General features: G+C 40.9%; 1 protein-coding gene across 14 annotated transcripts in view; it reads left to right on the forward strand.

Annotated features, from left to right (window-relative positions):
• Pard3 (par-3 family cell polarity regulator) overlaps positions 1-12,424 on the forward strand; it is a 619,141-nt gene that overhangs the window by 436,986 nt on the left and 169,731 nt on the right. For all 14 annotated transcript variants that reach the window (XM_004659771.3, XM_045148688.1, XM_045148686.1 and 11 more), the window contains one exon: positions 4,687-4,797. In XM_004659771.3, coding sequence (XP_004659828.2) covers positions 4,687-4,797 — 111 coding nt within the window. The remainder of the gene's footprint in view (positions 1-4,686; positions 4,798-12,424) is intronic.

Here is a 12,424-nt window from a genome sequence, read left to right on the forward strand (position 1 = left end):
TTGGAGGGGCCATGCATGGCTAAAACTTTCCAAGGACACCCTCTTTGTCTTTACAGGAAGAATTAAGCAACTTATCCATGAAGAAGCAAGGTAGGATATATTAGCAATTAAGATTAATTTGGGTGTAGCTGTGTTTTTCCTCACCTTTTTATTTATTTATTTATTTTATTTTTTCGAGGTAAGGTTTCACTCTAGTCCAGACTGATCTGGAATTCACTATGGAGTCTCAGGTGGCCTCGAACTCATGGCAACCCTCCTACCTCTGCCTCTTGAGTGCCGAGATTAAAGGCATGCACCACCGTGCCCAAATTTCCCCACTTTTTAATCTCTACAATGGTCGGCATATTTTTTTTTTTTGACTTAAAGTCTTTTTTTTAATTCTGTCAAAAAAAAATTAGAGCTGAAGGATTCATTTTTGCCATTGTTGTAAAGTAAGATTATACTGTGATTTTATAGTAGGCATTAATGAAACCATATTAATTTGTTAATGGAGGCAAGTATAAAAGGAAATGTCTAAATATTAACCTATAAACATTATTTCTGTTTTCTTTACTTTTTTCATATATTAATTTTAAGTCTACACCATAAACAAGGAGAGTGTTAGTCTGAAACCAAATTTCTAATTAATGAAATAGCAATTCTGGTTATTAGTGGCAGGATAGGAAATGGATTAACATTTTTCTACCAAACTCAAAGAGAACAATACATTTTTGAATATGAATTCTACTTTTCTTTTTAATCATATGTAACATATGTATGTAAAATAAAAAGTTAAGAGTTGGTAAGAGTGAGTTGTATCTGTGATACTTGGTGAACAAATTGAAATTTTCCAGGACAAAGACCATTTGTTTCAAGAGCATTGTAATGTAGGTAAACTCAGCATCAGTTTTGAGCTGAAAATAGCTCAGCTATTGTAAAAAATGAAAAAATTAGGTGTTGCTGCATGATAGACTATTTGCCAGCAGGCATGATGCTTGGGTTCAAATCCATGCAATCAACCACCCTCAGTTAATTCATAGCACAGATATACATTACCTCCTCAATAAGAGTAAAACAAGTCACTATGGCAACCATATATCACTTGAAAGACACTTATTAACACTAAATGGGTTGGAATCATTTGCTTTTACAAATATCTAAGTAAGAGTGAATACAGCAAGTTAATATTTGAACTTAGACTTTTATGGAAGCTAAAATTGTATACCATTTAGACATCCAGTTACACTGAAATTATGGAATTTTCAGGGTGGGAATTGAATCCCCCGACTTTCATTCTCAGCCTGTCTCGTGCACCGCCATTTCCTGTTTTTTTCAGCACTGTGGATCAAAGCCCAGCTTCATGTATGCCAGGCAAGCACATTACCAACTGAGCTGCCTCCCCCGCCCACTTTGTTGACTCCCCTAGGGTGGCCGGCTCCTCTGATTCCTGCAGATCTGTGTTCAGAGTTGACTTATCTAACTCCTCTGTATAAAGTGCAGGTGCCCCACTTACCTTGGCCCTCGTTCTCGCTGGGATCTGCTGTCCTACATGGCACTGCATTCCCTCTGATTCCTGCTACTCCGTAATCCACACTGCAGAGCCGGACGTGACCTCTGGGACAAGCAGTGACTTGTGGGTTCTGTTTACCCTTCCACGTGCAGCTCAGCGCCTTAAAGGAATCCGCTCTCACTGCAGAGCAGACAACGTTTTGGGATTGAAGGGACATTATGTTTTAGGTCTTGTCTCCTAGTGAAAATTTTTTTTTCCTGTTTCTTCTTAACTTTATTTATAATGCTAATTCTTGGGCATTACTGATGTCTCGCTGAATAGAAAGCACAGTGGTGGAGCACGCCTTTAATCCCAGCACCTGGGAAGCAGAGACAGGAGGATCACTATGATTTGAGATCAGCCTGGCACCACAGAGTGAATTCCAGGGCAGCTTGGGCTAGAGTGACACTCTACTTCAAAAAACCAAACAGGAAAAAGAGGGCTGGAGAGGTGGCTTCGCATTGCTGGTAGAAATCACCCAAATAAGAGCAGCTTGTGGGAAAAAGAGGTTTGATTTTGGCTTATAGGCTCGAGGGGAAGCTCCACGATGGCAGGGAAAATGATGACATGAACAGAAAGAGGACATCACCCCCTGGCCCACATACAGTGGACAACAGGAACAGGAGATTGTGCCAAGGACTGTCAAGGAGATATTGGCTATAGCACCCATAAGCCCGCCCCCAACAATATACTCCCTCCAGGAGGCATTAATTCCCAAATCTCCATCAGTTGGGAACCTAGCATTCAGAACACCTAAGTTTATGGGGAACACCTGAATCAAACCACCACAAGGCAAAGCTAAAGGACCTTGGTTCGATTTCCTAAGACCCACGTAAGCCAGCTGTTCAAGGTGGCACATGCATCTGGAGTTCATTTGCAGTGGCTGGAAGCCCTGGCACGCCCATTCTCTCTCTCTCTCCCCACCCCTGAAATAAATAAATAAATAAATAACATTTTTTAAAAAGAAAGCATAGCTGTTTATCTTTAATGCTTTATATGTATTTATTTGAGAGCTCAGTACACATTTTATTCCTTATGAAAAATGTTCTGAGGTCAGTTTTTCAGGGGGAACTTTCCTTTGCTCTATGCATGTTTGTGTGTGATTGCAACAATCCTCCATTCTCTAAATAAGATTGACTGTCAAGGACAGATTGATTTTATAGAATTAATTTGTACCCAGTTTTGATAACAGTCAAATACATATTTTACCACAAACAGTGATGGCAGTTTGCTTACTTCTTTTCTGATTTAACATTTCCAGAATGCTTTCCTTCCTTATTCCTGAACCTCTCCCCAAAACTGTGCTGTAATTAATTACCCAGGGGGGTCTCTCACAGATGATTCATTTTTAATTTTTAATTTTATTCATTTATTTATTTATAGATTCATTTATTTATTTAGACATAAGATCACATGTAGCCTAGGCTGGGCTCAAACTCACTGTGTAGCAAAGGATGATCCCAAGCGTGGTTCCTGCTTCCTCCTCAGACACAAGTAGTCTTGTCTCATTTACCAGCGAGTGCTACTAGTATGCCTGTGTGTCACGATTTCTTCTCTGAGACATCTCATGATGTCACAGTCTCCAGGAATGAGTCTGATGGGAGGATGTGGAGGCCATGCAGTCCAGATCGGGTGGTCTTTTCATAAGTATTTTATTTATTTATTTCACAAAGAGAGAGAGAGAGAATGAGAATGGATATACCAGAGCCTCCTGTCACTGCAAATTTACTCCAGATGCATGTGCCATTTTGTGTGTCTGGCTTACATGGGTGCTAGGGAATTAAACCTGGGCCTTCAGGCTTTGCAAACAAGTGCCTTCAGCTGCTGAGTCAGCTCTCTGGCCCCCAGGTGGTCTTTTCATAGAGAAAACAGCACCAAAAGGACAGAGTCCCTAGCAAGTTGGAGGTGTCGGATTTTGGATGCCAGCACAGAATAAAGTGGTGCTTTCTTAAAGAGCCCCCAAGTCCATCAGCCATCCTCAGTGATGTGTAGACTTTGCTTAATCATAAGGGCATTCCTTGTATTTATTTTTGATCAGATATCGATATCCAAGTCAAAAATGCCACATCTTGGCGTAGTGGTTAAGGCGCTTGCCTGCAAAGTCAAAGGACCCAGATCAATTCCTCACCCCCACATAAAGCCAGATGCACAAGGTGGCACAGGCATCTGGAGTTTGCTTGCAGTGGCTGGAGGCCCTGGTATGCCCATTCTCTTTCTGTCTATCTGCCTCTCACTCTCTCTTAAACAAACAAACAAATAAATAAATGTTTAAAAATATAAAAAATTAAAATAAAGTCACATCTCACCATCAGTTTTCATGGGACTTAGGAGAGTGTTTGAGGCGAATGCCCAAAGCTTCCAATTTAATAATGTCTCAGTAAATTATTTTCTGTGCTTTAAACCTTGGAAACATGGCCTTCTTTGTCAGTTTTTAAACAATGATGAATGTTTCTAATAAACCTAGCCGTGAAAATAATCGTAGTTCTTTTTTGAGAGATTATTAACTAGATGATTGTGAATTATCAGTCTTTAGTCCTAAGAGAAACTCATTTCATCGAAAATCTTTTTGCTTCTGGCATTTGAAGTATTTGGTGCATAATCTATACATAGTTTTTTTTTTGTGTGTGTGTGTGTGTGTGTGTTTGCTTTTTTTTTTTCCCATGAGGATAAACTACAAGTCTTTTTTGTTATTGTTTTTGTTTTTGAGACAGGGTCTCATGTAGTCTAGTAACTCGCTATATAGTTGAGGATGACTTTGTACTCCTGATCCTCCTGAGTAGATTATAAACAGACAGCACCACTGTGCCTGGTATATTCAGTGCTGGGAATCCAGCCTAGGGCTTCTTGCATGCTTGGCAAGACTGCTACAATTTGAGCTGCATCCTCAGCCCTCATACAGATAAACTGCAAGTCTTGTTTCACATATGATTTTCTTTTGCCAAAAGAAAAAGTGGATCATGAGGCCATTTTCCCAAAGAGAAAATAAAATAAATTGAAAATTAATAAAATACTTTAAATGTGATCAATAATAATTGCAGGAGACTTCTTGGGCAGAATTTCCAAGAACCCAACATTTCACTGAGTACCTGTCTTCCGCACAAAGGGAAGAAAGCTCACTCTGACTATATTGACCAGTCAGGATTTTTTGATATCAACAGGTTCGGCAAACATCGAAAAGATGACAAGATGGAGAAAACGGGTAGAATAAAGCTGCAGGATTCCTTCACATCGGAAGAGGACCGCGTGCGGATGCAGCAGGAGCAAGAGAGGTAGGTCCTGCGCCGGCGCCGGCCTTGCGCTACCTGGAACCCACGTTGCCCTGCTTTCTTAAAAGGGAAGAGTTTCCCACTCAGTGTTTTCTCTTAGATGATTGTGTACTGAACGTCATGCAAAGATAGACTTGAGAAAAAGAAGGAACTTTTATGTTTATTGGGACGTAAGAAATTAATATTAATGTTTTTAGTTAAGGCCTCATACATAGTAAGTGAATAAACATTAATACTGAATTTATGTATTTTTTTGAGATAACATCTCACTGTGTACCCTGGCTGGCCTGAAACTTGCAAACTCGGTTGGTGATCCCCTTACCTCTGCCTTGTGAATGCTGAAATGTAGGCATCAGCCACTAACTATGCCCAACTCAGGTTTTTGTTATCATTGGCTTTGACATGACTTTTCTTTTTTCTTAAACTTTTTATGGACAGTTCTAGAGCATAGACAATAAAACCATGATAATTCCCTCCTTCCCCTCCCATTCTGCCCTCTCAAATCCACCCTCCATTGAATCCCCTCGCCCTTCCATTAGTCTCTCTTTTGTTTTGATGTCATCATCTCTTCCTCCTAGTATGAAGGTCTTGTGTAGATAGTGTCAGGCCTGTGAGGTTGTGACTATCAAGGCCACTATGTGTCTGGAAGGTTTCATCGTAAGCTATCCTACCCTTCCTTTGGCTCTTACTTTCCTTCTGCTACCACTTCCATAATGAGCCCTGAACCTTAAAGGGTATGATAGAAATGTCTTGTTGTTGAACACTCCACCGTCACTTCTTCTTAGCACCATGGTGACTTGTGCATCACCCAGTGAACACTACCATCTGAAAAAAATTTCTCTAACAAAAAGAGAGAGTAGCATTACCATGTGGGTATAAACATTTTAGAATGTGCTTACAGGGCAGTTTGGTGGTCATAATATATGCATTTAGCCAGACAACAGCAGGCATTTCTTCCCAAGAGCTTATAATCTCCCCCAGCTATAGGTTTTTGACTAGGATTTCAGTACCAGGCATATATTTCCACCTGTGCAGTGGCCCTCCAGTCCAATTAGAAAGTGGCTGGATTTTCCCATAACAGACATGCCACTATTGCACAAGTTGGCATATTTGGCCTAATTGGCCAGTCTTGAGGCTTGCAAGGTCCACTGCTGTTTACTACTGTTGATGACTTCTCTCTCCCATAGGGCTGCATTAAATACAGCTCTTTCAAGCTTTCTGATAGCTAATCAGCAGGGTGGAGGTTTCCAACTCAGATCTAGCTTGATTTCTTAGTGAAATGACTTTTCAAAACAATTATCTATTTATTTGGGAGCAGAGAGAGAAAATATGTGTGGCAGAGTCTCTAGCCACAGCACATGAACCCCAGACACATGCCACTTTGTGCATCTGGCTTTATTTGGATACTGGGGAATTGAAACCAAGCCAGCTAGAAACCAAGCCAGCAAACTTTGCAAGCAAGTACCTTTAAGTGCCGAGCCATCTCCCTAGCCTAACACGACATTTTAAAAGCACAAAATTTATTTAAAATCTTGTATTTTTCATTTATGAGTATTAAGACAGTATTGGTCTGTAAATAGAAATAGAGTTTAATTTCTTTAAGTTAGCCTATAAAGTAACAGCTTTTAACTATGACATCTTTTCATACTTTGTTTTTACCCTTCTTTCTCACTGTTCCCATATTCATTTATTTGAGAGTGACAGAGAGAGAGAGAGAGAGAGAGAGAGAGAGAGAGAGGCAGATATAGAGAGAGAATCGGTGTGCCAGTGCCTCCAGCCACTGCAAACGAATTCCAGACACATGTGCTCCCTTGTGCATCTAGCTAACATGGGTCCTGGGGAATCGAGCCTCGAACCAGGGTCCTTAGGTTTCACAGGCAAGCACTTAATTGCTAAGCCATCTCTCCAGCCCTATTTTTAAAAATATTTTTATTTTTATTTATTTGAGAGAGAGGGAGAGAGGCAGATAGAGAGAGAGAATGGGCGTGCCAGGGCTTCCAGCCACTGCAAACGAACTCCAGACACGTGCGCCCCCTTGTGCATCTGGCTAAAATGGGTCCTGGGGAATCGAGCCTCGAACTGGGGTCCTTAGGTTTCACAGGCAAGCACTTAACTGCTAAGCCATCTCTCCAGCCCTATTTTTTTAAAAATATGTTTTTTTTATTTGAAAGAGAGAGAGAGAGAGAGAGAGAGAGAGAGAGAGAGAGAGAGAGGCAGATTGAGAGAGAGAATGGGCAGGCCAGAGCTTCCAGCCACTGCAAATAAACTCCAGATGCTTGGGCCACCTTGTGAATCTGGTTTACGTGGGTACTGGGGAATCAAGCCTGGGTTGTTAAGCTTTGTAGGTAAGAGCCTCAAACACTGAGCCATGCCATCTCTCCAGCCCTGTCCCCCACCTATTTCTTCATGCATTGCATTACTGTTCTCCCTCATGAATCACTTCCTTTCTTCTCTCAGTTCCTTTTTCTAAACTTGAGGTTTTGCATGTGGTGACTCATAGGAAGTACACCAAGATGCCAGTCAGTCGCCTCACCACTTTCGTTCCTGATGTGCCATTATTTCCTGATTCTCCTCTGTTACTAGTTTTAGTCCACACTTTCCAGAAGGATTGTCTCCCAGTGTTGTGTCTAGTCCATGCCCACACCCCCAAACCAGTTAAATAAATTAGAGGAGTTACCCTAAGCAGCCACGTAAGCCCCCTTTTTATGAGTGGTTAGACTTTCTTACGGAGTTCCAGGGAGGAGGCGCTTGCAGGCATGCAGTGTGCTCCTCTTTGTCTGAGCAGTCATTTTCTGAGCGCCCGTGGAAGGGCCTCTGGGCCTGTTGTGCTTTCAGCAACTTGGTATCTAAGTGAGCTTCAGGCTACTGGCTTCTATCCACAGGTAGGGACACTACCCAGGATCTTTGGGGTCAGGTACAGCATCTTACATTTCTGCTTTATGGTTGGGAATGAATCAAAAAGCTGAAAACTGGGCTGGAGAGATGGCTTAGCAGTTAAGCGCTTGCCTGTGAAGCCTAAGGACCCCGGTTCGAGGCTTGGTTCCCCAGGTCCCACGTTAGCCAGATGCACAAGGGGGCGCACGCATCTGGAGTTCATTTGCAGAGGCTGGAAGCCCTGGTGCTCCCATTCTCTCTCTCTCCCTCTATCTGTCTTTCTCTCTGTGTCTGTCGCTCTCAAATAAATAAATAAATAATAAAAAAATTAAAAAATAATAAAGCAAAATAAAAAAGCTGAAAACTTTTGGGGGATCTGATATTTTCCAGTTTTGTTTTGTGATGTTAGGGATCATACTAGAACCTCATCCAAATCAGAGCTTCTAGCAAGCACCCTATGACTGAGCTGCACCCCCAGACCCACAGTTTTCTAAAAGCCGATTAATATTGGGTTCTTTTTTGTTCATCTTTTGCTTATTTTATATTGAATAGAATGGTTACTGTATTATCTGTTACTTTGCAGGGTGTAAAATGTATATGCGGAAGAACATGGAATTTTAATGAATGATGCAAGTCCTGGTTTTATCCTGCTCGTTCTTTCCCAATATATTTATTTATTTGTCTGTCCATCTATTTCTACCACATGTCTGTCTGTCTGCCTATTTATCATTTGTCTTTCTTTAGCAGTACTGCAGAGGGATTCCAGGGCCTCGCGCAGCTAAAAAACAAAACAAAACACTCTACCATTGAGATATAGACCCGGTGTCTTACTTCTGTTTTATTTGAAATCATTGCCCCTTGTTGGGTAGAATTTTCTTTACTATTCATCAATGGAACAGATTGCAGATATGTGAATAAGCTCACTATTTTTAGGCCAATGTGCAGAGTGTTTCTTAGAAGGTACAACATGGCATTCCAGTGCTCAGAGCTATAATCATCTGTCCCAAGTTTCTGTTTGTGTGGATTCCTTTTTTTAATTTTACTTGTGTATATTAACTGTACACATAAGGGTTTCATTGTGACATTTTCATGGCTGCACAGAATGCTGTTTGATCACATTCCTCCCTCGCATTAGTCTCTTGATCTTTCTCCCTTGATCTCCTTCTATCCCCTAATATTTTCTGTCATACTTTCATGTTGAGAGACTTTCTTGTCCCAAAAGATAGAATATGTAGGTAAACGTATGAACTCAATATGTCACTTAGTTAGAGAACCATGGGAGTGGGGGAAAGAAACGTTCAGCTGCTTCCATCTCTTACAATCTGCCCAAGGGGATATGTTCCGTCAAGCCCTTGCCATTTTTCTTAGTCTGCATGGTTAGACTGTGCAGTTTAAGGTGACTTCGGTCCTTCCTTGCAGAATGCTGTCAGCCTTTTCCCAAACACTTTTGTAATGCAGTCAGACATTTTCAGCCAAACAATGAATTTTACATAATGGCCTCACTTGTATTATTAATTCGCCTAAGGCACAGCTCACTCTTCAGTTTGGATTTTAATCCCTGTCTGCACCTGTAGTGATGCAATGTGTCTGCGAACTGGGTTGGTCAAACAGAGTTTGCAGTGAATACAACCTGGAATAAAAATCTTTTAGGGTCAAGGAACAGGTGACTGGTCCATTAAAAAATCAGTCTGGTTCATAATTTAAGAAAATTATGGTTCTTTGTATTTTAATAACAATTTTACAGGTATGTTTTATGTAGCTCCTGCATTGTGTGGTGGGGTGAATGTAGGCGCAGGGCTGACGATGGTGGCCTGCGTGCTCGGTGCTTGTGATGGAATGCTGAGTTTTCTTTCTACATCTGCCTTTCTCTCTTGGCTTTGGTATTGGCAATGCTCCTTTTGAGAAAGTAATTGCAACTTTATCAGGGAAAATGCGATTGGAAGAACAGGTAACAACAAAAAGCTACCATCTCTGCTCTCTCCACAGCTTCAGCCTCTCTGCTGGCCAGTAGGGAAGCATTTTCCCCATAACATTATTTTCCACTGTAACTATTTGAGTTCCAGGAATTATTTTTGGCTGATTCTATATAAAATATAAAACGTGACATTCCTTACTTATGAGTTATGACATGTCTCCAAACCAAAATATTTTTTTGCCCACATGCACCTGTGAGTTCTGATTATTACTCAAGATATAAATATTGAAAAATGGGAAGGAACACTCCTGCAATTTAAAGATGTTTTTCTTACAACGCTGGGATTTTTTCTGAGGGTGAAAGTTAACTGGATTCTCCTGAGCCTACCTCTAAGATTAACTTTGGCATAGCTTCCCCTAATACCTTCTGCTGCTGCCACCGCTGCCCATACAAGCAACTTGGGCTTGAGGCTCGGGGTCAGAGGACGAGGAGGGTCACTGTGGCTCTTCGCTCAGCTTCCCTGCCGGCTGTAGTTGGTATGTGTCCAGCAGGGTGATGCAAGGTGCGTGGCTCAGAGAGGAACTATTTCAACCTGGTGTCCTGAGCCTTTTGTAGGCACTATGTCCCACTGGCATAGGCTGGACCTTTCAGCACAGTGAGAAGTCAGGGTTCACTACCTCCCCCTGGCTTGCCCCTTCAGACATGTCTAGGAACAACTGGCCTACTTGGCTGATTTCTACCAAATGAAAAGTTCTGAGGTCCAAAGCCAACAGCACATGTTCAGTCAAATCATCTGTGGAACTTCAGGTCTTCCATCATGAAACATGGTGCTGGATTTCTCTTGATTAGGCCTCGGAAATCAGGCTTTGGCTCTCTCCTGTGCTTTCACTGCAGTGATCTCTGTACTGATGTTTAAATGGGAGTATCTAACAACACAGCAAAAGGGTTCCCAAACAGTGCTCAGCAGCAGGGGGTGGGGGAAAGTTCTGTGTGCAACTTTGTTTAAGGAATGCTTGGCTAAATTAATTTATCCATGATTTCTTTTATTTCCCAAATTAAAAAAAAAAAGCTAACTGAGTCGACATGCATTGTAAATCACTAAGTTAGGAGCACTCAGCCACCTTCCTCCCAGCTTATGATTCATAAAACATTCTACTCACCTCACACTGTGTTGTGCATGGGTACTGACTGCCCTCCGTGTTCTGCCTCTCAGGGAAAAAGTGATGTCAATAGAGCCTCCATCCAGCACACACATCTGCCAGCCTATGTAAAATGGTGGTGGTGGTTATATGGGTTATGAGTGAGTTTAAAGACAGGCTCGGGACCTGCCTCTGACTTATGGCGTCTCTTGTGTGTTCATGACCATCACTAACACTCATCTTTCTTTTCAGTCATCTCTTCCCCATACATTTTCTTTCTGTTTCAAAACACTCATTTTAAAATCTAAGTTACTCACAATTTAAAACTATAGAAAAATTTGGGGAAACAACATTAAGACAGGAAAAGAAAAATGTATCTGTGTTAATTTCATTGTTTGGCATGGGAATGTAGCTCAGTGGAAAAACATTTTCCTGGCATACACATGGTCTGGGTTCAAATTCCTATAAAAGCATAAACAAAAACCAAACAGAACACCAAACAACAAGCAATACTGTTAGCATACAGGCCCATGTCATCCCAATTCTTTTTTTTTTTTTCCTATCAAATACATCTTCCCATACCTGTGTACCTTAACAAATATCAACATCTATTTCCATCTTAATTTGTTTTCTGCCTTGGGTGTTTTTGGACAACTGTGTGGAATATGTTCTGGACCACAGCCAAGACTTTGTGAACAGATGAGTGGTTTGGAAGGACAGAATGAAGGAAAGACAGCCTGAAAGATGAAATATTAGCTGTGATATCTAGTCAAATCCCCAACTCAAGGAATATTTATCTCATATGTTACTATTCTCTCAGATGAGAACTATCATGCTGATTGGCTTGCATTTTTAGTTACTCAGAAAATGATAGGCATTACAGTATTATTGTCTGCATCTATATATAGTAAGTTGTATTTGGAAGTATTTTTTAAAGTATCAAATTTTTATAGTACAGATATGAGGAAGCTGAAATCCTCTCAGCATATGAGAAGTATTAACAATTCTACCAAGGAACCATATGGTTTGAAACTCCATTATTGAATGTTTCAATCGCTTGTGCTTTTCATAGCAGACTTTTGAGCCAGCTCTGTCTTGAAGGAGTTTGCCCTGGGCTCTTGGTGTAGAGCTCTGCAAGCTTTTGTGGCACTTCTGCATGCAGCTCCCACCCGTGCATTCCTTCACTCTCTAATTTTACCCACAGTCTGTTCTCAGGTTCTGCTGAATGTAATGATTTTGAGCTTGTACTTTTTGTGGCCTCATTTGGGAAGGTCCTTTTCAGCATGTTTATCTAGCTGAAGATAGTTCTTTGTTCTGAGATCATATTTTTTTTTCCTGCTTGTTATTTTTTTTTTTAAAGCTTCCTTTAGAAAAGTAACCTTTTAAACTGAGGACACAGCATTGGTTTACCATGTACAAAGCCCTGGGTTCTATCCTCAGCATCACTAAAGAGTAAAAATGAATGCTAACTTTTAATGGAAACTATATGGTTTTTACATCCTTATCACAGCCTTTTCCAAGGTCACTGTGACCTCTTGAATCCTTCAGATTAGTGAACTTTCCTCAGTGGGATTAGTCTCATCAAAGTGTCTGCTTCAAGTTGTACTTTTAGTGCAGATGAATAAGATCTTTTAAAGAAGGTGTGAAGTTCACTGCTTAGGTTAATACTGGAGGAAATTAAGCCAACTTTACCTGTAGAGCT

This window comes from Jaculus jaculus, chromosome 5 (genome assembly GCF_020740685.1).
Source record: "Jaculus jaculus isolate mJacJac1 chromosome 5, mJacJac1.mat.Y.cur, whole genome shotgun sequence".
Lineage (NCBI taxonomy): Eukaryota > Metazoa > Chordata > Mammalia > Rodentia > Dipodidae > Jaculus > Jaculus jaculus.